The 27,824-nt window shown below is 48.9% G+C and overlaps 2 protein-coding genes across 4 annotated transcripts in view; both read left to right on the top strand.

Moving 5' to 3' along the window:
* RPH3AL (rabphilin 3A like (without C2 domains)) overlaps nt 1-13,775 on the top strand; it is a 48,697-nt gene extending 34,922 nt beyond the window's left edge. For 2 of the 3 annotated variants that reach the window (XM_060268600.1, XM_060268601.1), the window contains exons 7-9: nt 4,680-4,793; nt 8,200-8,382; nt 12,724-13,775. In XM_060268600.1, coding sequence (XP_060124583.1) covers nt 4,680-4,793; nt 8,200-8,382; nt 12,724-12,758 — 332 coding nt within the window. In that variant the 3' untranslated portion in view covers nt 12,759-13,775. The remainder of the gene's footprint in view (nt 1-4,679; nt 4,794-8,199; nt 8,383-12,723) is intronic. The other variant, XM_060268602.1, reaches the window with a different exon arrangement.
* Nucleotides 13,776-26,301: 12,526 nt separating this feature from the next.
* Nucleotides 26,302-27,824, top strand: part of DOC2B (double C2 domain beta) — a 125,555-nt gene continuing 124,032 nt past the window's right edge. The window contains exon 1 of the mRNA XM_035139755.2: nt 26,302-26,671. Coding sequence (XP_034995646.1) covers nt 26,302-26,671 — 370 coding nt within the window. The remainder of the gene's footprint in view (nt 26,672-27,824) is intronic.

The following is a 27,824-nucleotide window of genomic DNA, read 5'->3' on the forward strand; positions in this document are numbered from 1 at the left end:
TAAAGAAATATTGCAGAAATAAGTGGTGGTGGTGGAATCTTAGACGTGTAGGGTTGGAAAGCGACCCCCAAGGATCATCCGTGAGAGATGGCTTTGCAACTTCTGCTCGGAAACCTCCATCGAAGGAGAGTCCGCCAGCTTCTGCCAGGGCCATTTGACATGGATATTTTAGCTGAGATTCCTGCATTGCAGGGGTTTTGACTAGATGACCCTTGGGGTCCCTTCCAGCTCCATGGTTCCGAGGGAGTCTCGAACAGCCCTTACTCTCAGAAAGCTCTTCTGACGTTTAGTCGGAATCTCCTTTCTTGGAATGTGAATCCTAACCTTCTGAGCAGGAGAAAACAAGTTTGCTAACCACCTTCCATCGGGCAACCCTTTAGATGTTTATTTTTTATTTTATTTTAAAATAAACTTTATTAGGATTCAAATTAAAACATACATCAAAATTAAATCATACTAAATATATATACAGGTAACACAATACTAATAATATATACAACATTCAACTATAAATTCCCAATTAAATATCACATATAACATATCAATCTCTCCAATTTGTGACTTCCCCTTGTCTGTACCTCGGTTACCTCAATTTCTTTCTAGATACTGCTTCCCTTTACATACTATGTCCACCTTTCTTTTTACTTCCTATACATCTTATTTTCGGTGCCGATCATTAGAAATGGATCCAGGATTTTATTGCGGGGCATTGTGATTTCATGTAATTTCCAAATTTTTCCCCATTTTGCTCAAATTTTTGCTTATTACCTCCTCTTATTACATTTGTCAATCTTACTAGATCCATAAATCTGCCCTTTAGATGTTTAGAGCCAGAGTGGTGTTTTAGTTAGAGTGTCAGACTCGGAGCTGGGAGATCGGGGTTCAAATCCCCAGTCGGCCATTAAGCTGACCGGGAGACCTTGGCCAACCTCTGCCCCTCTCAGCCTAGCTAGCCTAACTTCACAGGGTTGTGGTGTGGATTAAATGAGGAGGGGGAAGCCCAGAACAGATTTACGGTAGCCAGTGCAACAGGAAAGAAGTCCTGTTGAGTAGCCAAAAGCCCTTGGGCTATGGGAGAAGCTTGGTTGGACACTGCCTGTTCTGTTAGGGCAAATTCTTTGCAAATGGTAGGAGAGAGGCACACCTGAATGTTTGCAAATTTTTGTGCAGACTTCAAAAAAAAAAGTTCATAAACTGATCTGGAACTGAGAAAGCCCAGAGAAATGGATAGGAGCTGAAATTGATAAATTTGTCCACTCATATCATAGAATCATAGAATTGTAGAGCTGGAAGGGGCCACAAGGATCATCTAGTCCAACCCCCTGCAATGGAGGAATCTTTTGCCCAGTGTGGGGCTCAAACCCATTAAGGGTCTCATGCTCTACCAACTGAGCTATTCCCGTAATTGGGGGTATCTTGGTGGGTGTTGAGGCTATACGGTAGGTGTGGACTCTCACACAGCTGCATTGATGTGAGCTGTTGCCTGGGTAACCCCTCCCAGCCTTTTTCGGCACTTGATTTCATAGAATCATAGAATCATAGAGTTGGAAGAGACCACAAGGGCCATCCAGTCCAACCCCCTGCCAAGCAGGAAACACCATCAAAGCATTCGTGACATATGGCTGTCAATCCTCTGCTTAAAGACCTCCAAAGAAGGAGACTCCACCACACTTCTTGGCAGCAAATTCCTCTGTCGAACAGCTCTTACTGTCAGGAAGTTCTTCCTAATGTTTAGGTGGAATCTTCTTTCTTGAAGTTTGAATCCATTGCTCCGTGTCCGCTTCTCTGGAGCAGCAGAAAACAACCTTTCTCCCTCCTCTATATGGCATTCTTTAATATAGAATCATAGAATCGTAGAGTTGGAAGAGACCACAAGGGCCATCCAGTCCAACCCCCTGCTGAGCAGGAAACACCATCAAAGCATTCTTGACATATGCCTGTCAAGCCTCTGCTTAAAGACCTTGAACGTGGCTATCATATCACCCCTTAACCTTCTCTTCTCCAGGCTAAACATGCCCAGCCATTCCTCATAAGGCATTGTTTCCAGGCCTTTGACCATTTTGGTTGCCCTCCTCTGGACACGTTCCAGCTTGTCAGTATCCTTCTTGAACTGTGGTGCCCAGAACTGGACACAGTACTCCAGGTGAGGTCTGACCAGAGCAGAATACATTGGTACTATTACTTCCCTTGATCTAGATTTATGGTTGGAGGAAGTGCCAAGGGCTCTGACAACCGTTTTGCTGTGTTGACAGTCGTCCTCCGTCCCCCTTTTGCATCAACATGTGTTTGTGTGGGGACGATCCACTGCTTTGTTGCACAGAAGTTCCTAGTGTGGTCTCCTATATTTCTGAATATCCTCTTGCCTCGTCAATTGCAACCGATGGAAAACCAACCACCTATCGGTGCAGAATTCTCCTCTATTTGCGCTAAGCAATTTGCTGTTGGGGCATGGCAGTGTTAAGAGTTGCCCTTCTTGGAGGAACCACCCTTTCTGGGTGTTTTCACAACCTGTGCATGCTCAGAGCAGCCCCTTGAGAAAGCCAGAACAGTAACTCTTGCAGAGAGCTGGTACTCAGGTATCCTGTGCTGTGTCAGGAGTGATCCTATGCCCAGTGCAGGGATGGGAGTAGAATGATTTACTCCTAACAAAAGGTGATGGGAAGGAGGAATGGACAGACCAGTGACTCATACAGAGACACAGCAGCCTTTCTGGGCTTTCCAGAAGACTGGGGGATTAAATGCAAACACCCCTAATTTCAAGTTCCTGAAACAATACGCAAAACAAAATGCATCAATCCTTCCGAATCCAAAGAGCTCCAAATTTGGTGGTGCCGTTCTCTACACGCACACAGTGCACAAAAACGCACACTTTGTGGGGAATTGTTCTTAAGACATATAGGCAAAAACAAATGCATTCTTTGGGAAAGTTCCACTGAAAAATGCGGAGAACTCCTTGGGGAAAAAAAGGGGTGGGATATAATGCAGTGCGGTGACTTCATTCCCTATTTCCATATTTCCTTTCCTCCAGCTTCAGACAGGAGCTGTTGCTCAGCTGGGGCTCACCCTTGGACTTTGAGGCCTTCTGCAAGGATACTGGGATTGTCTATCCATTGTCAAATGGCCTTGCCGTAAAAAAAGGAAAAAGACAATCCTGTCTCCTCTCCTCTTCTCCCCCACCTGATCTCGCCATCAAACAGCTGGCAGCTAAATTAGTTCCCTCCTCACATGGTGTTTAAATAGAAGAAGTGGCTGCAGTTTTCTTTTTTCTCCCTTTTTTTTTTTGCTGCAAAGTGGGAATAATTTACCCATTCAAATCGCACCCTTAGATTTGTGTCAGCGAAATGGAGCCTTCTTCGTTTCTATCGCTCTCTCTCTCTTCCTCTGTCTCCCTTTCGTTGGGTTTGCAGAAACAGCAAAAAGTGAAGTAGCATTTAATGAGACTCGTGTCTGGCACGATCCGCTGTTGGGTTTTAGATCGCTTGCTTTAATAGCAACAACAACAACAACAACAAAAAACCCCAAAACTTGTCACAAATGACCAGAACCTTACTTGGAAAGCCACTACGTGCTTCCTTTGTTCCAAATCTGCAGCATAATGTCTTCAGATCTGAACATATTTGGTCTTGAGGTTCTGGAGCAAAAGAACAAAGAAGTCGATCCCTTCTCCATAAGGATCTGTGGGATCCAATGAAGCAGATTGTTTGAAGATTCCCATCGGGGCATCTGGTTGGCCACTGTGAGAACAGGATGTTGGACTAGTTGGGCCACTGGCCTGATCCTGCAGCCTCGTCTTCTGCTCTTACATAGTTAATCTTGCAGCCAGCAAGCTCAAAACCTTTTAATTTCCAGGTGCGCCCCCCGCCAAATATGTTATTATAGGAGTTGCTTGTGATCAACTCCTAAGAAATGTGCCAAGAACATTTGGCTCTTATGAACACAGGTTCTCAGAAGACCCGCACTGGTTGTCTGTGTGCTTCAGAGTCTATCTCTAGGGTCTTCCGCTGACAAAACCCTAAATGAGCTGAGCACCAAATATCCCATGTGGATCTGCCTGGGTGTTGAAATCTCCAGGAGAAATCGCCCTGCAATTCATTGAGCCAGTACTGCACGGCAGGGCCTTTTCTCTCGTGGCTCCTGGGTCATGCAATGCCTCTGAGTAGTGTCTGTCTTCAAAGCTGCATGCATATCTCAACATCCAGAGAAGATATAAGCTACCGGTACATCTCGTACAACAAAACATTTTTATTTAGAGTTTATTGGACTCCATCACAATTGCATAAACATGGTCTATTGACGACAATGTGCTGTTGGAGATGCAGCGAGGAGAATCCTTCTTTGAAGCATATGGTTTACACAGTGGTCAGCGTTAGGAAATTTTTGGAGATAAATACTAGGAGGTATAAGAACTATTGTGGGGAGGGAGTTACAATTTTCGGAAGGTAACATCACCTTCAACTATATACCTAATATATGGGGCTTGGCAATCGGTCAGCAAAAATGGATTCTCTGGGCCATTTGATATTGATACATTGGAAGGATAAAAATATGACCTCCTTTGATCAATGGAGATCTCTTGTAACCTATGAACAATTCGCTTTCAGACGAAAATTATGCATGGACAAAGTTAATATTTTAAAAGTATTTATCGAATAAGGCCTTGTATTTCCGTCTCCCTACAGTGGTCTCTAGTGATAGTGACAGCGACTCTGAGTTCAGCTCGTCGAGTCTGGATGACCGGTCTTTGCTCGCAGGATCGAAGGGTTTCAAGATCAGACAACGCCGAGTAGAATCTGGTGAGGAAAGCAGCTTCTTGGGTCGCTGGGTGCTCCTTCAGCATTGCAGTATTATTATTATTAAGATTTTATTAAATGTACAGTAGTGCCTTGGTTTTCAAACTTAATCCATTCCGGAAGTCTGTTCCAAAACCAAAGCGTTCCAAAACCAAGGCATGCTTTCCCATAGAAAGTTAATCCGTTCCAGGCTTTTAAAAACAACCCCTAAAGCAGCAATTCAACATGAATTTTACTATCTAATGAGACCATTGATCCATAAAATGAAAGCAGTAATCAGTGTACTGTACTATAAAATAAATAAGAAGGTATTGTAGATGATAAAAATTAAAATAATTTTTTTTCCTTACCTGCACTGATGATAGTCATTGTTTGGATGGGGGGCTTTTATCCATTTCTGCAGTCACACAATCAATCAATCAATCAATCAATCAACCAATCAATCAATCAGTAGCTGAACTGGGTTCCACACAGGCACAAAAACAAATTAACTGAAAAAGCCTCAAAAATGCAAAATAAATAGCAAAAACAAAAGCCCCAAACTTAATCTGTTCCGGAAGTCAGTTTGACTTCCAGAATGTTTAAAAACCAAGGCACAGCTTCTGATTGGTGCAGGTGCCCCGGGAACAATAGCCGACAGTCACATTGGACATTTGGCTTCCGAAAAATGTTGGAAAACTGGAACACTTACTTCCGGGTTTTCGGCGTTTGGGAACCAAGGTGTTTGAGAACCAAGGTACCACTGTATATACATTTGCAGGAGCATTTTGTAGAAGTTTCTAAGGCACAGGGGCAGAGCTTTTTTTCAGCCAGAGGGCCACAGAACCTTCTGGGGGCCACGTGCCAATGGTGGGTGGGGCCAGAGGCAAAAGCGGGAGGGGCAACTGATGCAAAATGTTACCTGTGTACAGGTAAGTTTCTGCACACTCTCACACCCCCTCTCTATCCTTCCACCCAGGCAAGCAAAGAGGAATGATCAGAGTTCAAGGACACATTTCCCGCCACTCAAGGAAGGGATGAAATCGGGTTGGTGAGGGGTGTGGCCTGGGGGGAGAGATAGGGGTGTGGCTGAAGAGAAGGCGTGGCTTGGGGAAAACCTCTGAGGGCCAGGCAGAGAGGCCTAGAGCGCTGCATTTGGCCCTTGGGTCTGCACCTTGCGTACAGACCATCTTAAGGGGCTGGAAGGCCAGGAGAAATGGCAGCAGTCTTTGAAACACTGTAATTTGGATCACGTTCAAAGCCCAGTGTTCAAAATAGCACTGTTGGTGTCTTGGTTAGAGCTCCGACTCCGGGTTCAAATCCACACTCAGCCATGAAGCTCACTGGCGGGATATAAATGCAATAAATAAATAAATATAAAAGAAATAAAAACGCAGCGTGGTTTTGTGGGGAGGGCCTTCCATTAAAAAAAAAGAGAGAGTTAAAAATGGTAGAGGTCACACCCTGCTCCTTGTTAATACATAAAAGCTTTTTTTTTAAGAAACGTGTTTATTAGACTTCACTGCGCCGTAGAGAAATTGATCTTCGCAAGACTCCTCTTAATAAAGTCACGCTGGTTTTTTAAAGGCCGTAATATTATTTTGCGCAGCGGCAGATTTTAATCTGTGACACCCTTCGGCATTGACTGATTATTGTTCCAAGGTTTCTTGAGCGGCTGCCTCTGCGTGATAGATCGTTTCAAATCATTTCATAGGGAAAGGGGGTGGCTTGCTATTGACAGATAACGTCCTTGCGTGCATTTTCTTAAAATGGATGCCTTCGGGAATAAGCAACCCGTAGCAACTGTTTCTGCAAAAACATTTTTCTCTCTTTCGGTTAGCTTTTGTTTTTCTTACCTTGATGAAGAGCTCCTTTTGCTCAAAGTGCACGAGGGTGGTTTTCTAAAGTGGGGGGGATAATGTGTGTGTGTGTGTGTGCTGGGAGAAACACAGCTCTGTAATAGAGAGCACCTGCTTGGCATGCCGAAGGCCCCAGGTTCTCTCCCCCATGGCGTCTCCAGGCAGCCCAGGAAGGTCTCCGCTGTGTGGAACCCTAAACCCTGGAGAGTCGTCGCCCATCACGGTTGACAATACTGTGCTAGCAGTCTGGCTCAGGATAAGGCAGCTTCCAATTTAAACCAGCCCTTTGTTCAGAACCATGAGGACTGGAACCTTGCTTTAAATTTACAGTCCTCGGTATCCCCAGGTAGAGCTGAAACTGACTGTCCATCCTGAACTCGATGGACTTGCAGTTGATTTGGGATTAAGTAGTGTCATGTGGGAGGGACCCAGGTGGCGCTGTGGGTTAAACCACTGAGCCTAGGGCTTGCTGATCAGAAGGTCAGCGGTTCGAATCCCTGTGACGGGGTGAGCTCCCGTTGCTCGGTCCCAGCTCCTGCCAACCTAGCAGTTCGAAAGCACGTCAAAATGCAAGTAGATAAATAGGAACCGCTACAGCGGGAAGGTAAACGGTGTTTCCGTGTGCTGCTCTGGTTCGCCAGAAGTGGGTTTGCCATGCTGGCAACATGACCTGGAAACTATACGCCGGCTCCCTCGGCCAATAATGCGAGATGAGCGCGCAACCCCAGAGTCGGTCACGACTGGACCTAATGGTCAGGGGTCCCTTTACCTTTACCTTTTTGTGTCATGTGGGACAACTGTCAAAGAGTGAGTTGGCAGTAAATCACACTGTTCAAAGTTGGAGTTAACGCTTTATTAGCAAAAACACAACCTGCACAGACTTGGCTGAATGTCCGGCCTTAATGAGCACAGCAGCTCATCCCTGGTAGGTCTGGCCCCATGGATCAGTTGCTCAGACTGAAAGTCCCACCCCACAAAGCTGACTCCCCAAGGTTCCCCCCCCTCAAGCAATCAGAGACTGTGCCTGCATAATGCTAACTTATCCTCTGCCCTTTTCATTCCTCTCCTGGTTCCGGGAGCTTGTCACAGCAGGAGGGGGAGACCCCTGGGCTATTCAGCAGCCTGACTAATCTCTGCCTCTTGGCCTCTCCTGCTCCAGCTTCTGCCTCTGATTCTGGACTTTTCTCTGCCACGGACTCTCCCAGCTCACTGAGCCTGTTCCCCTTCAGCTTCCAGCACCTCCTCTTCGCAGTCTTCTCCCTCTTGAGTTTTCTTCTCCTGGGGGTTCCCCAGCTAGTGCCTTCCACCATTCTTTTACATCCAACCAGTCACTAACCATCAACCCCCCCACCCCAATTGTTGTGTGTAAGACCACCAGAAGGGCCTGGCTGCTGGATCAGGCCAAAGGCAGCCCATCTAGTCCAGCCTCCTGATCTCACCTCCGCCTACCAGGCGCCTGCGGTTGGACTCTCTGCCTTCCGCTCCACCAGCCGTCACAGGGATTGGAGCTGTAAGTAGGAATCTGCATGTACTGGCCAAGAGATCAGACCCTCTTATTCCCCCCCCCCCAGTGTCCAGCAGCGAAGTGGCCCGGACCCCCACCAGGACCCCCAGCCGCGCCTTGGGGAGCATCTTGTCGGAAAGCCAGAGCAGCCTCTGCAGCGAGAGGGGGGGAGCCTTGAGCGCTACAGAGAGCTGCCACAGTGACCTCCCAGCGGAAGACGAAGACAGCGATGCCGGCCGCGGCGTCTCTGGTGAGTGGGGAGGAGGGGAAGAGGGGCACTGGAAAGCTGTCCAGACTGTCCTGGACCATCAAGGAAGCTGCCTTGTACCGAGACAGACCAGGGGTCCATCTAGCCCAGCAGTGCCGGCACTGACTGGCAGCAGCGCTCCAGGGTTCCAGGCAGCGGGACGTTCCTTAGGTCAAGGATTACCCCTGGGACTTTTTGCATGCTGCACAGGTGCTCTCCCGCTGATCTAGGGCCCTCTCCCTAATCATAAAGTAAGGCTCCAGACCTCATGGTTCTCAGTTGAGAGGTGAGTATAGTAGGAGCATAGGAAGTTGCCTTATAATGAGCGGATCATCAGCCCCTCTGGCTCAGCATTGTCAATAGCTCAGTCAATAGAGCACCAGACTCTGAATCTCAGGGTTGTGGGTTTGAGCCCCAACATTGGGCAAAAGATTCCTGCCTTTTGGGGGTTGGTCTAGATGACCCTCAGGGTCACTTCCAACTCTAGTTCTATGATTCTAGCGCCGACAGGCTGCAGCTATCCAGGGTTTCAGGCAGAGGACAATAGTTTAGTTAGCGCTGTGTGAAGAAGCCCTTCCTTTTGTCTGTCCTGAATCTTCTAACATTTAGCTTTCATTTGGTGGGCCCAGTGAGTTACCATATTATAAGACTGGGGGGGGGGAATCCCTGTCCACTTTCTTTACATCATGCCAAATATACACTTCTCTACTGTGTTCCGTTCCATTACTCACTGTTTTCCCCCCCCCAAATTAAAAAGCCCCAAACATTGCAATCTGTGCTTGCTTTCATTTTTAAGATACAAGTTTCTAGTCCATATGATTCTGTGCTGGGCCGGATGGGCCCTTGGCCTGATCCAGAAGGCTCAGCTTATGTCCTTAAAGGTGCTTTCCTTCTGCTCTGCAAAAAGATGCTAGTGAGTGGGTGGGCCATAGGCAGCAAATAGGGTTGCCAGACTCAATAGAGGACAGGACTTCTGTGCCTTTAATTGCCCTGCTCTCTTTTGAGTCTGGAAACCTTAAAGAGAAACCAGCAGACCCTTTGCTTGGAAATTAAACAAAGGGTCTGCTGGTTTCTCCTGAAGGTTTCCAGACTCAAAAGAGAGCAGGGCAATTAAAGGCACAGAAGTCCTGTCCTCTATTGAGTCTGGCAACCCTAGCGGCAAATCATGCATTTTAGCCTGTCTGTGCCTTGGTCCTGCCACCCAGGTGGCTCCCTTTCACTTCGGAACCGGAAGTGAGGACTGTTATTTCACTCCTGCATCCTCCTTAGCTCTTCACCTGAGAGTTTAGAACTCTCCCATCAACTCTGCTGCTTTTAGCTTACCGAGGGAACTTGGGTGCAAATGAAGTTTGCAAGAACTGGGAATTTAAAAAAAGAGAAAAGAAATGTGTGACTTTGTTATCCAGGGTGAAAATTTTAGTGTTTGCAATGTATATTTATATATATTTTTCTGGGCCAGTTCTAAATCGAAGGCATTAATATGCACACACTCTGTTTCACACCTTGACAGCCCTCCTCTCTCACTTCCCCACCCCAAATCAGCTCGCTTTGCAACTTGCCGGGAACTTTTCTGTGTGCCTGTGGGCCATTGATTTTGGATTGAACCTGGGGAATTCAGTGTGCTCTCCCTGAACCACAGACAGGGCTAGATGGATGCTGTTTTGCCGGTACAAAATCAACCATTTGCAACAAAGCAACTGAGAATTCTGTGGCCTGCTTCCATTTCAGGTCCCTTATCCTGCTTTATTTGCTTGCCTAATTCGTTCTGCTCCTGTTTTTTAATCAAGGCAAAGGGGGCTTTTCCTCTCTTGCCACAAAGAATCTTATTCACTAACTCAATTTGCTTAGATGTCACCAAATTTTGCCCCATCTCTCTCTCTCTCTTTCAAATATATCTTCTTGCCTCTTAAAAACAAAAACGAGCCCCAAAAGCAGTATTCTGCAGCTAGGGTCAAAGACAGGAGCCTAAATAGAGCTTTGCTGGATCAGGCCAGTGGCCTATCTAGTCCAGCATCCTGTTCTCTCACTGGCCAACCAGATGCCCCTGTGGGAAAACAGCAAGTACCGTAGGAACTGAGCAAAAAAGCAACTCTCCCCACCTGCGATTCTCAGTTCAGAGGTATACTGCTTCCAACAGGGGATAGCAGAACATAACCATCATGGCTAGTTGCCTTCTCCTCCCTGAATTTGTCTAGTCCTCTTTTAAAGCCACCTGAGTAGGTGGCCGTCGCTGCCTCAAGTGGGAGGGAGTTCCAAAGGTTAACCCTGTACTGTGCGCAGAAGGACTTTATTTCATCAGTCCTGAATCTTACAACCTTCAGCTTCGTTGGGTTCTAGTGGAATGAGAAAGGGAGAGGAGATTTCCTCTATCCAGTTTCTCCATGCCACGCATAGTTTTACAAAACCCTTTATCATGTCACCTCTTACTCGCTTTTTCTGTAAACTAAAAAGTCCCTAAACCTTTCCTCCTCGTAGCGAATTTGCTCCATCCCCATTTTGGTCACAGTAGTACAAACTACTGTGTAAACCATGGTTTGCCCACACAGCTGTCGCTCCTTCTTGTCTCCATTAAAAAAAAAACATTCCCAGAAACTAGTATGAATCCCCCCCATCTTTTGTCCTTCCCTGACTCCCCCCTCTGCCCCCCATCCTTCTTCCTTTCCTCCCATCTCCCACAACGACTTACTTCTATAAAGCGTTAATGGACCTTGTTTTCTAACCGAGAGTCTGGCTAACAATCCATAACTTCTTCGCTTCATTATGGCTCTTAGTGAGCTTTTAATGATTTCTGCCGAGGGGTTTGTTGTGGGGCGAGGAGAGGAAGAACCCCACTCCTCCTGGGAATGTAGAACTGCAGGTGTTGAGAAATCTTCTGTGGGGCACTCTCTCCCACTGAACGTTCTCGGAGACATAAGGCAATGGGGAAAACAAGTCTGTTATTAGGAATGTGACGCTCTTAAGCGTGGACATAAAATTCCCTTTGATTGTCTGCTGCTTAAATTGAGATGAGGGTTTTAAAACAAACAAGCATAAGACTAGCATGCTGGATGAGGCCAGCGGCCCATCTAATCCAGCCTCCTGTTCTCACAGTGGCCGGCCAGATGTGCTACGGGAAAGTCACAAACAGGGGCTCATCGCAAGAGCACCCCCAGCTATGAAGGCAGCTATGAATGGCCAGTAGCCATTGATAGCTCCCCCCCTTTTTTTCACAGTCAAGTGGTATATGCATAAATAAAATAAATACATACCATATATATATATACTGTGGACCCAAGTGGCGCTGTGGGCTAAACCACTGAGCCTAGGGCTTGCTGATCAGAAGGTCGGCGGTTCGAATCCCTGTGACGGGGTGAGCTCCCGTTGCTTGGTCCCAGCTCCTGCCAACCTAGCAGTTTAAAAGCACGTCAAAATGCAAGTAGATAAATAGGAACCGCTACAGCGGGAAGGTAAACGGCGTTTCCATGTGCTGCTCTGGTTTGCCAGAAGCGGCTTTGTCATGCTGGCCACATGACCTGGAAGCTATACGCCGGCTCCCTCGGCCAATAATGCGAGATGAGCGCGCAACCCCAGAGTCGGTCACGACTGGACCTAATGGTCAGGGGTCCCTTTACCTTTACCTATATATATATATAAGGCAGTCATAAGTGGTCTTACACATATGCGACCGACCTAATGCAGCCCTGGAGCAAAGGGATCGCAAGAGACTCAGAAGAGCAGCCAGGGAGGGACTGAATAATGGGATATATTAGGACTTTCCTAGCCCCTTGATAGAAACTACAGTTTTAAAAAAGGACAGGCAAGGCGAACTCTGCCTCAACGTTGCTACAAGGGCAGCATTTATTGTTCCTTGGGGTCTTGTTGTATCTGCCTTCCGATGCATTGGAACCTTGCCCAAAGAGGAAAGCCTTTCTGCTTTTTGGGATAGTTCACCACCCCAAATATGCCTTTTCCATCTTCGCAAAAGGAGGCATGGCCTCCCCAGTGTATATTAGCAAAAATAACGTAAGAAAGGTATTACGTTTGGGGAAACAGTTTGCAAATCTCTCTCTCTCTCTCTCTCTCTCTCTCTCTCTCTCTCTCTCTCTCTCTCTCTCTCTCTCTCTCTCTCTCTCTCTCTCTCTCTCTTGTGTGTGTGTGTGTGTATTGGGAGAGATTTGCATGAAAATGTTGACTTTTTCCATGAGGATTGCATTTCCCCCCAAGTGCAAATAGATGGAGAACTTAAGACTGAAAAAAACGAGGAACCCAGAGAGAGCGGGAAACCCCCAAACTGGAGGATTTGTTGTCATGGGTTTCCCGTTTACGGGGCTGTTGAAATCATGTTTTGTTTCCTTTCTTTCCAAGGGAAAAGACGCCTTCTGTCAAGCCCGTGGCGTTGATGGGGACCCAGCTCCTTCCTCCTGAGAGGTTTCCTCTAAACCGATCCGCTGTGCAGAAGCCGGGCTTGGACTGTGTGACCCGGGACTTTGGGGGCGGGTGGGGAACCAAAGACACACGCCCGCCTTACTGACCTGAGCTTGCCACTGTGCAGATGGTGATGTGGCTGTGGCCGTCTGCCTGCTTTTGTCCTCCTGTTTTGTTTTTTCCTCCTCTGGTGATAGATGAAGAACTGGCACAGTCGAGGAACGATCTTCTCCCTCTTCTTTTGGGAGACCCCTGCAAAGAAGCCAAGAACCCTCCTGTGACCAACTCTCTCCTTTGGCCTTTTGGAATCGGGGTTCCCTGCATTTTTGACCGCATGCACTGAGATGCTGGCTAGGATGGCTTTCTCTTGGAAAGAGGGTCCTGCTGTTGAGTGGTTAGGGAGGAGGAGGAGGAGCCGTGTGGTGTGGCTGCAATGCTTAGCTCTTTGTACATGCCTTAAAAATATTTTGCATCCTGGGAAAGGCAGTGAGTATCAGTCCTGGGCGGAGAATGGGCATCGCACTGGGTCTCCCTCCTCTTGAAAGGCAGAGGGTTTAGGATGGACGGGGAGGAACTATGCCATGTGGCCTCATTCTGAGCTGATTCATCCCGCCTTCCGCCCAATCACTGGGAGGCTTTTAGGACAGCAGTTTGGAAAGGAGAAAGAGGATTGGCTGCAAGTGGGAGTACCCTCATATCTCACTTGCCCCCTCCCCCCATGGGGAATGCCTTCCCAATTAAGTGTTTTGCAATTGGGATCTGCAACCGGAAGCTCTTAAGCCCAAATCCAGCCCCTTAAGGAATTCCATCACAATCATGACAGCTCGTTTGGGGTTGGGAGGATCGACCCCTGACGAAAAATGTCCCTCTTGGATCCCCCTCTCTCTGCAAAATTCCTTGTTTGGTCTCTTGAGCCTGTATGTTGCACACAGTGTGTTCCGCTCATGTGGGAGGCTGTTTTTTTTATTAAAAAAAATAAAATAAAATTTAAAGTGTGCCATTTGCTGTGTGTGTTCTTGGTTTATAATAATTTTATAATAATAATTTATTATTTATACCCCGCCCATCTGGCCGGGTTCCCCCAGCCACTCTGGGCGGCCTCCAACAAAATATCAAAATACAGAAATCCATCAAACATTAAAAGCTTCCCTAAACAGGGCTGCCTTGAGATGCCTTCTAAAGGTCTGGTAAATCATAGAATCATAGAGTTGGAAGAGACCACAAGGGCCATCCAGTCCAACCCCCTGCCAAGCAGGAAACACCATCAAAGCATTATTGACATATGCCTGTCAAGCCTCTGCTTAAAGACCTCCAAAGAAGGAGACTCCACCACACTCCTTGGTAGCAAATTCCACTGCCGAACAGCTCTTACTGTCAGGAAGTTCTTCCTAATGTTTAGGTGGAATCTTCTTTCTTGAAGTTTGAATCCATTGCTCCGGGTCCGCTTCTCTGGAGCAGTTGTTGTTCTCTTTGACCTCTGGTGGGAGGGCATTCCACAGGGTGGGTGCCACTACTGAGAAGGCCCTCTGCCTGGTTTCTGAGCAGAAGCGGCTTGCCGGGTGAGGTTGCCCAACCCCTGCAAGTCGCCCTCTCAAAACAAAAGGACACTGCACTTCTGAATTTGCCACTACACTGCTGCCCACCAGCTGAGCTTGAAGGCTTCAGCCATCTCCAGCCCATAACACCCCCCCCCCAGCAACAGACCCTCAATGGCATCCACCTTCTGAACTTCATCCGTCCACTGTGACTTCAGCTCCCTGCAGAAACCGGTCTCCAGGCTCTCACCAGCCGCTGTTGGAAACAGACCCCAAACTTGAGATCAAGTTTTGCACGTTGCAGCATCCAATTGGCCTGTGACTGGGACGTCAAGAACAGACCTTGTGTGCTGCAGGAAATGTAAATGACTTTGAGGGGGTTGAAGGTCTTGCATGTTTCTGCATCCCTCTCCTTCCTTCCCTCCATCTTCTCAACCCTAATGCCATTAACAATACAACTTTCATAGCCCTGTAGTCCCCCCCCCCCCCCCCCGTCGACGCTCCTCCTGTGATTATGATTATTTCTACCTTCTGTTGAAAACCATCCAGGATAATGGAGCCCTTTAATAGCAGCTCTGAAGCCGTTCTTCTTGGCCTTCGGCTTGTCATTCATTTTGCCTGACAATGAGCGGGGCCATTCAAACCTTGCCAGCTAAGAAAAATCATGCTATTGTTCATAAAAAAAATCGTATAGCTCTTTTTATATCTCCACCTTTTGCTCTCCATTCAATCTCAAGGCTTTTAAATACCTGACATTCTTTTCTCTCTTTTTTGCAATTTGCATGGTGGTTGTTTCCCCCTCGCCCCTTCTTCAAACTCTATGCAAATTGCTATGGGGTGTTTTTGGAATTTATTTATTTTTTTAACCACAGCAGTTGTTCCTTTCTAGCACGAAAAGCTATCTTGATCTGATGCCCCTCTTTCCCCTCCAACCACCTCTTTTTGCACATTTTACACCTATGAATCATTTGAATTCAGCTCTGAATTATATGTATCTTAGGGCTGATTCAAAGGGACCCAGGTGGCGCTGTGGGTTAAACCACAGAGTCTAGAGCTTGCTGATCAGAAGGTCAGCGGTTCGAATCCCTGCAACGGGGTGAGCTCCCGTTGCTCGGTCCCAGCTCCTGCCCATAGCTGCCAAGTTTTCGCTTTTCTCGCGAGGAAGCCTATTCAGCATAAGGGAAAATCCCTGTAAAAAAGGGATAACTTGGCAGCTATGCTCCTGCCCACCTAGCAGTTCGAAAGCACATCAAAGTGCAAGTAGATAAATAGGGACCGCTCCGGCGGGAAGGTAAACGGCGTTTCTGTGCGCTGCTCTGGTTTGCCAGAAGCAGCTTTGTCATGCTGGCCACATGACCTGGAAGCTGTTTGCGGACAAACGCCTGCTCCCTCGGCCTATAGAGCGAGATGAGCGCCGCAACCCCAGAGTCGGACATGACTGGACCTGATGGTCAGGGCCCCTTTACCCTTTACCTAGGGCTGATTCAATCCTCAGGTGGTTGTGTTTAAAATTTGGAAGCAGGGACTGTGACTCCCATCATCCCCAGAGCTAATGACCATATTGGCTGGGGCTGATCCTCCACGTCCCTTCTTCAAGAGGCAACCCCTCTCTCTCAGGAGCAAATATCGGGCGTTCCCTTCTCTTTGGGAGCCACACACTTTCCTGGCGCTCTCCATGGTGCTGAAACAAAGGACCTGATTCCTTGTGCTGTCTCTTTGTTGAGGACAGGACAAGGCAATTATTTTGCCCTGACCACATCTGGAGGGAGCAGCCCAAACGCCATGCGCAGGAGAGAGTGGCTGTTGAGCTCAGGTCCTCTTTGTGGGCTTCCCAAAAAGGAAGAGACCAACAACACCTGGTCTTCTTAATAAGAGGAAGGGTGTACACTCCCCACACTTAAAACGCCTGTGCAAATAAAATTAAGCATGGCATGGAGAAAGTGGACAGATTTATTTTTTAAAAAAGCTCCCTCTCTGGTAACACTAGAACTTGTGGACCATCCAATGAACATTGGAAGATTCAGAACAGATCATAGAATTGTAGAGTTGGAAGGGATCCTGAGGATCATCTAGTCCAACCCCCTGCAGTGCAGAAATATGGGGATCGAACCTGCAACCTTGGCGTTATTGGCACCATGCTCTAACCAACTGTGCTATCCATGATGCAGGAGAAGACTTATTCACACAGAGTTAAACTATGGAACTCATTCCTGCAGGAGGTAGTGGGTGGCTATCAACTTTGGCAGCGTGAAAAGAGGACTGGACAAATTCACGGAGGAGAAGGCATGGTGACTATACTCTGCCTCCACAGCAATGATTCTGAATACCGTACCAGTTGCCGGAGACCACAGGAGCGGAGAGTTGCTCTTGTGCTTGAATCCTGCTTGCTGGTTTCCCACAGGCATCTGGCTGGCCACTGTGAGAACAGGATGCCGGACTAGGTGGCCCAATGGCCGGATTCAGCAGGCCATTCTTAGGAGAGGAGCAGAATCTCCCAGGCTCATCGTTTTGTGCTTCGGTAAGCGGAGCAACAAAGTGGCGCCGTCAGGACTGTTAGAAACAGCGTGTTTTTTCAATCCCCACGAAACACTCCGTCATCCCTGTTACACCGTGTCAGATGGCGAGAGATCAGCAGGAGCGGACCTGCCAAATCGCCTCGTGCGGATGCTGGCGGGATACTAACCGCAGCGACATTGAGCCTGCAGGACTCCATGCCTCCTCTTTAGAAAGAAGCAGGCACAGAGCAGGGGATGGGGAGATATCTGTGGTCCTTCAACTCCCATCTGTCCTAGCCAGCACGGTCAGGGATGGTGGGACTTGTAGTCTAGTAATGTTTGGCACCCAGGTGGCGCTGTGGGTTAAACCACTGAGCCTAGGGCTTGCTGATCAGAAGGTCGGCGGTTCGAATCCCTGTGACGGGGTGAGCTCCCGTTGCTTGGTCCCAGCTCCTGCCAACCTAGCAGTTCGAAAGCACGTCGAAATGCAAGTAGATATATAGGAACCGCTACAGCGGGAAGGTAAACAGCGTTTCCATGTGCTGCTCTGGTTTGCCAGAAGTGGCTTTGTCATGCTGGCCACATGACCTGGAAGCTATACGCCGGCTCCCTTGGCCAATAATGCGAGATGAGCGCACAACCCCAGAGTCGGTCACGACTGGACCTAATGGTCAGGGGTCCCTTTACCTTTAATGTTTGGCAAGCCACAGTTCTCCCATCCCTGCTCCAAGTGGCAGGAACAGCAAGTAGCACCAGGCCAAGAGGCTTCTGGGACTGGCAGCAAGCACCCTGCTTGTGCTTGGCCCTTGGGTGCATGCCCAGTGATGCTAACTTCTGGTGCCAGTCTTGCCAACTGTACATCAGGACTCAGGAACCAGAGGCCGGGTACTGTGCTCTCTCCACCCTGACTCTAACTGGTTGAGCCAAAGAATTTCCTCATGGAGGAATAATGTTCCGTTCAAGGGTGCTGCTTCGCTTTCAGAGTCACCGCTTGCTGCAGTTGCCAGCGTGCTGCTTTGGCGGGTGGGACGAGGGAACCGGCTGGGTGGAATTGGGCACAAGGTTAATTGCTTTGTCAAGGAGCCTTGTCAAATCTGGCGGGTGGTGCCACGTCTTGGTTCTCAGCCTCGCAGGCAGGCAGCCGCTGACACTTTTAATTACCCTTGTTCGTATATGTAAAACAAGGCGCCGAAATCAGCGACCAACTTGTTATTCGCAAGTGCCTGTGAAAAAGGCCGGAGGGGTTCCAGCACATGAGCCAAGTGCAAATGGCAGGAGCGGTGTGCTTGTGGGGTGTGTGTGTGTTTTCTGTTGGGATTTGAGGAGCTGAGCCTTCACCTTTGCTGCCCCAAATGGCATTTGGGTCAGGCAGCCGTTAGAATCTCTGCTCCAAATTATGGGAAGGACTATAACTCAGTTGGTAGAGGATCTGCCTTGCATGCAGAAGGTTCTAGGTTCAATCCTTAGCATCCCCAGGTCGGGTTAGGAATTCCCCCAGTCTGAAACCTTGGAGAGCTGCTGCCTGTCAGTGTAGACCATACTGAGCTACACGTACCGGTGATGTGATTCTGCATAAGGCAGCTTTCTTCCAACCAAAAAGGTGATGCTACTACCAAGATGAAGCTGTACTAGGCTTGCGTTTTGAGCATGCTGCTTTATGGAGATGAGTTGTGGGCAACTTACACCCACCAGGAGCGATGCCTCAAGTCCTTTCACATCAGGAAGATTTTGAGCATCACAGGGCAGGGCAGAGTCTCAGACAAAGATGTGCTTTCCCAAGCCCACATTCCCAGCATGTTTGCAATCCTGTCTCAGCGACGTCTACGCTGGCTTGGTCATGTTCACAGAATGGAAGATGGCAGGGTCCCCAAGGACATGCTTCAGGCACGAGGCCTGTTGGCAGACCAACTCTGCGCTACAGAAATGTCTGTAAACGTGGCACGAAGATTGGCAACATCAACCCTGCCCTGTGGGATTCCCTTGCAGACGACCACAGTGCCTGGCAGTCAGGTCGTGTATCTGTAGCAGTGACCAGAGGAGGAATGACCTCTGTAAAGGTAAAGGTAAAGGGACCCCTGACCATTAGGTCCAGTCGTGACCGACTCTGGGGTTGCGCGCTCATCTCGCATTATTGGCCGAGGGAGCCGGCGTATAGCTTCCAGGTCATGTAGCCAGCATGACAAAGCCACTTCTGGCAAACCAGAGCAGCACATGGAAACGCCGTTTACCTTCCCGCTGTAGTGGTTCCTATTTATCTACTTGCATTTTGACGTGCTTTCGAACTGCTAGGTTGGCAGGAGCTGGGACCAAGCAACGGGAGCTCACCCTGTCACAGGGATTCGAACCGCCGACCTTCTGATCAGCAAGCCCTAGGCTCAGTGGTTTAACCACAGCGCCACCTGGGTCCCAGGAATGACCTCTGGGAGGAGCGCAGAGAGAAGAAACGCCGTGGTGCATCTGCAGCAGCACAACTGGACGCCTTCCTCTGCCCCAGCTGCAACAAAACATGTCTCTCCCCTATCAGTCACTACAACCACAGGGGGCGCTGCAACCTTCCAACAGCTTGACTTCACCCCCAAAGGTGCACGGTCCCATTGTCTCCCAAGACAGATGCCAACAACAACAACAACAACAACATCTTCCAGTGAAGGAACCACCAGAAGGCCCTTGGACGTGGACCTCAGTGTCTGAGCTGGACAATGGGGGTGGAGATGCTCCTTCAGGTAGACAGGGCTGAGGCTGTTTAGGGCTTTAAAGGTCAGCACCAGCACTTTGAATTGTGCTTGGAAACGTACTGGGAGCCACTGCAGATCTTTCAGGACCGGTGTTATATGGTCCTGGCGGCCGCTCCCAATCACCAGTCCAGCTGCCGCATTCTGGCTTACTTCCGGGTCACCTTCAAAAGTAGCCCCACGTAGAGCGCATTGCAGTAGTCCATTCAAATACTACTCAAGTGCTCTGCATATGAGCCCAATGGGTACCCAGAAGTCCCATAGACACTCCTAACCATTAGACTCTAATGCCCAACCTGGGTAGGTCGGGAACTGTCCAGGTGCTGAAATTTCTTCCCGAAGAAGCTACTTCCTGCAATTCATCTGTTCGCCACACGGGGCAGCAACGCACCGCACCCAGCATCTACTGGAACTCCCATCTAGTCTCCAGCCTCTGAATCAAGGATTGAGCCGGCTGCGTTCCTTCCAAACGCCCTTCCTTAGATAACAACTCTCTCACACTTTTCAAGGCACACTTTTCTTTTAACAGGCACATTTTCGCGCACCTCTATTTTGACTGGAAAAGCCGGTGGTCAAAAATCCAGAGCATGGCAGTCTGCGGAGGACAGCTGAGTTTCGGTTTGCCTACTGCTTTGGGGAAACATTAATTATATATTAATTATAGATTGATAATTGCTAACCAAATTTATGCCCCTTACCCTGGAGCAGCGCAGGGCTTGTAGTAGCAAATTTCCATTTCAAACGACGCTCTTTTGCGGTTGATTTTTAATTTCCCGAAGCCGCCCCCAAGCATCGGGCTCGAAATATATTTTTTAAGCAAACGAAGCTTGTTTTCTGCGTACGGAAAGGGAAGGAGGCATTAAGTTTTGCCGTGAGGCTGTCTGCTGGGTAATCTCCCCGACTGGCAGCTTTGCCACTGAGTGATGCATTACAATTGGCCTGGCTTTGCAAAAGGAATCGGAGGATCATACTCTTGCTTTTTTTTGGAGAGGGGAACCTTCCTATTTCAGGGATTTGAGAACAGGCCTTGCCAGTTGCTTGCGGGGATTAATCTTGAGTTGGGGGAACCGGGAACGAAGAAATAAGTAACAGCAATTCGAAACATGTGCAGAGGAGATTTGACTCGTCAATGCTAAGTCTCTAAAGCCCAATAAAAAAATTCCTTCAGTAGCACCTTAAAGACCAACTAAGTTTATATTTTGGTATGAGCTTTCGTGTGCATGCACACTTCTTCAGATACACAGCAAAGCCCAGCAGTGGAGATTCAACCATCAGCCTTCAATTTTCCTTGGAAAGGGGGGGGGGTGAGCGCCAGATCGTAATTGGGCATGGGCAACCCACGTCCAAGAAGAAGAGGAATCAGGGCTCAGCCCACTATTATATAATGTCCTCCATCTCCTGGCTTTCAGTTCCTGGTGCAAGAGCTCCCTCACTAGGACTTAAAAATTCAGGTTCTGCTGGTCAACTGGTCATTTTTTAAAAAATCTGTCTGTCTGTCTGTCTAAACAATTTACATTCTACATAACTGCAATCTCTAAGTGGTTCACAATGAGGCAACATAAACAAATATCACGGAAAGCTATAAAATCAAACTTTGAATCCCTTCTGCAGTTGTCGCTCCCTTCGCTAAGTCTGGGGTTCCGAGCCTCTGTTTCAAAGCCCAGCTAAAGAGATGCTCTGAAATAACAGGTGAGCATGACCCACAACTAGGCAAACCCCTCCCCCTCCCATGTAGCAAAATTCCCACAAATGAGTATTCATTTTCTCCTGCATGTTACCCGGTTCCATGCAGCCCTGGAAGGAGGGAGAAATCTCATTGCTTCTCATAAGAAAGGCCTTGGGTCACAATGACATGGACAAACCACGCTGGACATTGAATCTTGCAGTTGTGGGCTGGGCTTACAAACTCTGAGTAGAAATATTTTGGTAAGGGGGCTAAAGAGAATACAGTATCAGTTGCTGGAAAAATGCAGGAAGGGAGAATTGCTCTTCTGCTCTGATCCTTTGTGTGGGTTTCCCATAGAGGCACCTGGTTGGCCACTGTGAGAGCAGGATGCTGGACTAGATGGGCCACTGGCCTGATTCAGCAGATCTCTTCTGACGCCCTTAAAGGTCTCTGCCCCCACAGAACTTACCCTCCGGATTTCGGCAGCAGAAGTGTAGGCGGGTGGCAGAGGTGAAGTTAGCAGCAAGGACGGCACGATTTCGCCAGCTACGCAAAGGGAAGAGGAAGCCAATCTAGGCGTGGAAGGAGGGATGGTTTCTTCAAATTAAATTCTGGCTAAACGGGCACACGAGTCCCTCCAGAAGCCCCTGTGCTCTCCAGAAGATGTGGCTACTGGTGCTGCTCCGCCTTGCCTGCCTTTTCCAGAACAAGCCCATCCGTGTTAAAAGTCAAACAGCAAAGATGAAGATTGCACATGCCTCCTCCTAGGCTACAAGAAGCCTGTGACGTCGTCTTAATTAGGCCCACGCCAGTCCCCACTAATGACTTCCTTCCGACTCCTCGGCGGACTTAACTGAGACTCCTTCCCTGTTCACCAGGATCAGCCGCCTCCTCTGTTCATCGCCTCCTTATCGGGAGACTCTGCTGTTCAGGTGCATTTAGAGGCGATAGCAGGACCCAGGAGGCCGCTTGCCAGCTCGCCCTCATCTTTCTCTACCACTCACTCCTGCTTCAAGACCATTCTTTGTTAGACAAGGCTAGAGACAGGGAGATAAAGCCATCTCCTCCCTCCCAGCCTCAGCAGGCCTCAGATTTGGTCCTCTCACCTCGACCCAGAACTTGACTTGTCCCTGGTAGCTCTGGCTCCTTCAGGGGTGGGGCTGAGGGCCACATTCCATCCTAGGGCACCTTCTGAGGGCCACATGCTACTGGTGGGCAGGGCAACATTCCAAAGCGGGTGGAGCTAAACTATGGAACTCACTGCCACAGGATGGCTGTATTCTGCTTCCACAGTCGGAGGTAATAATAATAATAATAATAATAATAATAATAATAATAATAATAATAATGGACCGATTGTGAAGCTGAGGCTCCAATACTTGGGTCACCTCATGAGAAGAGAAGAATCCTTGGAAAAGACCCTGATGTTGGGAAAGATTGAGGGCACTAGGAGAAGGGGACAACAGAGGACGAGATGGTTGGACAGTGTTCTCGAAGCTACGAACATGAGTTTGACCAAACTGCGGGAGGCAGTGCAAGACAGGAGTGCCTGGTGTGCTATGGCCCATGGGGTCACGAAGAGTCGGACACGACTAAACAACAACAACAGCAATAATAATATTTTATTTGTATCCCACCCTCCCCAGCCAAAGTCAGGATCAGAGTGGCTAACATTATATAAATAAGACAATATGCATAATACAATATACAATATGCAAATAAATTAACATTCAACATTCATTAAAATAATACAGAATAATATTAAATATCAGCATTTCAACGTTAAACAGAAATCCACTCTTAACAGTTACAATAAGTAATTTCTGAACTCCAATCAATAAAACAGCAGCAAGCCACAGTGCACAACATAATACAATACAAAATGAGAAGCAGAGACTGGAAGGTGGGGCAAGGCAGGTGGAAAGAGGCCTTGCCTGATGGAGTCTCTCCCCTCACAATTCTTCCTCTAGCTTCCTTCTTGCTTCTGAATACCAGTTGCTGGACACCGCAGGAGGGCAGAGTTGTTCTTGTGCTTGGATCCTGCTTTGAGGATTTTGCACTGTTTGGCCACTGTGAGAGCAGGAGGCTGAACTGGGTGGGTCACTGGTCTGACCCAATAGGACTTTATTCACTAGGCTAGCTTCTACTCGCCAACTTACATGCCTTTCTTCCTGTCCTGCATCCAGGGAAGCGAGAAGCGTTGTCAGAGTTCAAGGACACAGTTCTAACCAGGGGAAAAAAACACTAAAGGTGTTTGATTCTGTTTACGAATTGGTTTCTGTGAAACATCTCAAAAAGATTAAGGTAAGAGTGACATCAGCAAAGTGTATAAAACCATCGCGTCTACAAAAACAGTTTTAGAATTTTGTGTATGAAACAATTCAAGGGGGATGCAGGCTGGAATAAGAAAATTCTCCATTTAACAGGTTTGCTGAAAAAGGTCTTCTTCAATAGGCATCAAAGAGACAATAGAGGTGGGGCCTGCTTTGAGATGAAACAGGAGGGAGTATGAAAGGCCCTTTCCCTAGATTGTATGGAGCAGACCTCCGGGAAAAAAGTGCCAGTGGTTATTTGGTTGGGCTGGGGGAGAATTGTAGAGTTGGAAGGGACACCAAGGGTCATCTAGTCAAACCCCTGTAATGAGAGGAATCACAGCTAAAGAAGATCAACCCAACTTGCATTTAAAGTACAGCCTACCTGATCCGCACTTTCCTAAATGATGCACAAACTGGAATGCAACCATCCTTTGAAATTTGGCCCTTCTCTGAATTTTGCCAGTTGGTTCTGCAGCCAAGTAACGTATGCAGAAAAAGGAACGCGGTGAAGCATGTGCATATTAGCCAAACTAGCACACCCAAATTAGTTACGTTAGGGGAAAGCTGCTCTGCAAAGTTGCGTGTGTGTTAGGTAGTGTTGTCTACAAACTTGTGCATTTTGGGAGAAATTTGCACTGAAAGGATGATGGCTTCTCGTAAGAACTTTAAAGTAAATAGATCACAAAGTGCTGTGGAAATGTGGAGATGTAAACATAACAATGAGAAATACAGAGAAACCTAAATAGGCAGGTGCAGCTGTCCCTATGGGTTGGGCATATATAGGGTGAGATTATCTTTTATCATCCAGTATAAACTGGGAATCCTCTGTGAGCTCTCTGAGCATTCTGTCCAGCTCTTAGCAACCTCCCTAGGGCTTAAGCATGACACAGGTGAAAGGGTTTATTCTCACGACAAAAGAGCGATGAGGTCCAGGGAAACCTTGTGTCAACCTGATTCTTGACCATGTGCAGAGTGCAGCTGTCACTCTGCAAAAGGACTGTGTTCTGAGCGGCCGGGCCAGAGGTAAAACACAACGTGGTTAATTGGAGCCCCCCGGGGAGGGCAGATTTTGCCACTCAAAAGTACACTCATTTTAATCAGGCTCGAATACTTTTTAAATGGCCCATTGACTCAGCCCTGTGTCAGAAAGTCATGGTTCTGAGTCACATCTATATTCCGGTTGCCCTGTTTAAGTAAAAGAGAGGATGTGGAAGATGATCTAGGTGGTGAAATCATCTACCTGGGAAGGAAAACTGTTGAGGGATTTGAGAATCTTTCCTAAGAAGAAAAATGAAAGCAGTTTTTTTTAAGAGGGGAGGGGGTGTATATGAGAGGGGTTTGTAATGGAGCGGGAGAAGACTAGGAGAGGGAAGAGGATTTTTGTTGTTGCCGCCTCCCTCCTGTCGCGTTAATGTAGACTATAGAAAAACAAAGATGATTGGAAGTAAGTTCAGGGTGAACACATGGAAATGCTCGCCTCCTGCGCAATGTGTGATGATTCTGTGGAACTCACTGACACAAGCTCTGAGAAGGATTGCCTATATGCAGCTGCAGCCTGGAGAGGGCTAAAGGGAAGCAGGGCTCTCCTGAGATTCCGTTTTTTGTCCCCCGCTCCCTAAAGCCTTTCTGCCCCAGTTGGCCCAGGAAACAGGTGCCTCAGATTATCTTTCTCCTCCTCCCTTTCCACTCGCTTTTCCTTTTCTGCTGTGCTGTGTCCTTTAGATTACAAACAAACCTGAGGGCAGAGATTATCTTGAGGTTTCTCTTCGACCCGCAAGCTGCTCTGCGAACCTTCGCCCCCCCAACACCCCACCCCGCCCATCTCTCGGCTGAAGCACAGCAGCTTTTCAAAATTGCTTTCAATGAATAAACGCTGGATGGTGAGCGCATTCCCAAAGCGCAGCTGCGTTTAGCTGCCACAGTGAAAGCAGAGCCTCCAGTCTCAGGGCAGCCCACTTCTTTGGAGCCCCAGATGCTGTTGTGTGTGTGTGTGTGTGGACAGACCTCTTGCCCTGCTCACCCCTTCCTTAGAGGCACGCGGCTGAGTCCAGACAACCAAACCCACCCGAGTTTTCCCGCCGTCCTCTTTGCGGCTCCTCAAGATGTAACCCTGCAGACCGAGAGCCAGAGGTGCAAGCGGCTGGAAGTCAGCCTGGGCGCTGGTGCTTTGCGCGTGTTTTTTGAAAAACCAGGCAAGTGGCAAATTTGTTGGGTTTCTTTTAATAATAATAATAAAGCAAAAACCCAAGAACCTTTCCCTGCCTGTGCTCCTCCTCCTCCTGTTAGCGATTGGAAAGGAGCGGTAGGCGAGAGCGGAGCGGGCGAGGCCGAGGACTCCCTCCGAGACCCCTTCCAGCAGCCAGAGGGCTCTGCTGCGGGCGGCCAGAGGGGAGCAGCATTGCCCCTCGCCCGGCCACCTGCCCCAGCCTCTGAATTCCTCCCGGCTCGCCTTTTGTTGCTGCTGCGAGCTGGTGACATCACCCCGTCTGCCCCTCCTTGCCTCTCTCTGATCCGTCTCAGGTTTCCCACCCACCGCCCCTTCTCTCCTCCGGCTGACGGTGTCTGTGAATCTAGACGGGGAGAGAGAGAGAGAGAGACAGAGAGAAAGGGAACCGGCAGCAGCATGAGCAGATCCCCGGGGATCCCGAGGGCACAGCGGACCCCGTAAGGCTCCGGCGGCGGGGAAAGCGCTCCTCCACCCCCGAGCCCCCCTTGCTCCGCTTCTCCTCGGATCCCCCCCGACGTACTCCCGGCGATTCTCCCAGAGCCGTATGCATGACACTCCGGAAAGGCGAGCGGACCACCATCAGCATCCAGGAGCACATGGCCATTGACGTCTGCCCCGGACCTATCCGACCCATCAAGCAGATCTCGGATTACTTCCCCCGCTTCCCCCGAGGGCTCCCGGCCACCGTCAGCCGCAGCAACAGCCTGCGCTCCTCGCCGTCGTCCTCCGCTGCCGGGCAGCTGGCGGTCAGCCCTTCGGAGACGACGGCGCCCCGGGAGGACGACGAAGATGTGGACCAGCTCTTCGGCGCCTACGGGACCGAGGCGCCGGCCGAGCAGCCGGCCAAGCGGCGAGCTGAGCCGGAGGAGGAGGCGGCGGAGGCGGTGGACCCCGAGGGCTACGAGTCGGATGACTGCAGTGAGTTCCGCAGGTCTCTTCCTTGAGTCGGGCTGGGGGTTGCGCAAGAGCCTCGTTCTGTGGTTTGGTGTGTGTGTGTGTGTGTGTGTGTGTGTTGCCTCGTGAGCCCAGGCTCTCAGTCACTTTCGGTTTTTCTAACCCCCCCCCCCAAATGTCCACAGAGTTCTGCGTGTTGTTTTTTAAATCCTCACGAAAATTCACCAGCGTTTGGTGCAAATGAACTCATTTTTGCAAGCGATCTCTCTCCCCCCCCGCACCCGCACCCGCCAGATATAAAAATTGCTTGTTCCTCCTACTGAGATCTTCCTTTTTATACTTGCTTTTTGTTAAAAGAAGGCGTTTTTATCTTATTTATTTTTTGGTAAACATTGTATGGCTGGAGAACTGCATTGCAAATTTCAGATCAGTGCAAATTTCAGAAAGCGCGAATTGGAAAGGTTCAACTTTGACATGCACACCGGGTCAAATTTCTGCCCCATCCCTGACTGTGAGTTTTCCTTCTAATAAGCCCCCCCCCAGTTCTAAATCTAGATTTGACCGAGTTTCTAGCACGCTGGCCTTTGGAGGTCAGAGGAAACCTTGAGAGCTCAGCCGGCCTGTCACCTGTGACAGGGACAATCCGTTGGGTGCCCCCCCTTGCGCCAGCCTGTTTGAAACAAATGCCGGTGGCGCAGAGGAGCATCACATCCACCGCACACTTGCGCACCTATGTCAGCCCCACGGAAGAAACCAGAGGGGGAGCTGTGAAACAGACCCCCCCCCCGGTTGGCTTGCACCCACCAGTTGCTGTTTGGCACGGACGGCGGTGGAGATGGCAATCGCATGGATCGCTTTGTCCTCGTCCCCCCCCCCTCTCCCGCCACCCACCGAATCCAGGAGAGAGAAAACAAACCCCTTGTTGGAAGGGCGCGTGAGCTTTTGTCAAACTCTTCCAGCTTGGCAGAACAAACATTGCACTACGCAGGGAGACACCCTGTCCCCGAGCCCTGCGGAGCCTGGCACACCGGCAATGCCATCCGTTTTCCCTTTTACACATTTCCCAGATCTATCTTCCCTCCTTCCGTTTTAAAACAACACCATGCCTCCTTTCACCCACTCCCTTTGGCGCTTTCTCTCTCTCATAACAAGGCACGCACAATTCCCTTACTTGGGG

The sequence above is a fragment of the Zootoca vivipara genome, chromosome 15, assembly GCF_963506605.1.
Source record: "Zootoca vivipara chromosome 15, rZooViv1.1, whole genome shotgun sequence".
Taxonomy (NCBI): domain Eukaryota; kingdom Metazoa; phylum Chordata; class Lepidosauria; order Squamata; family Lacertidae; genus Zootoca; species Zootoca vivipara.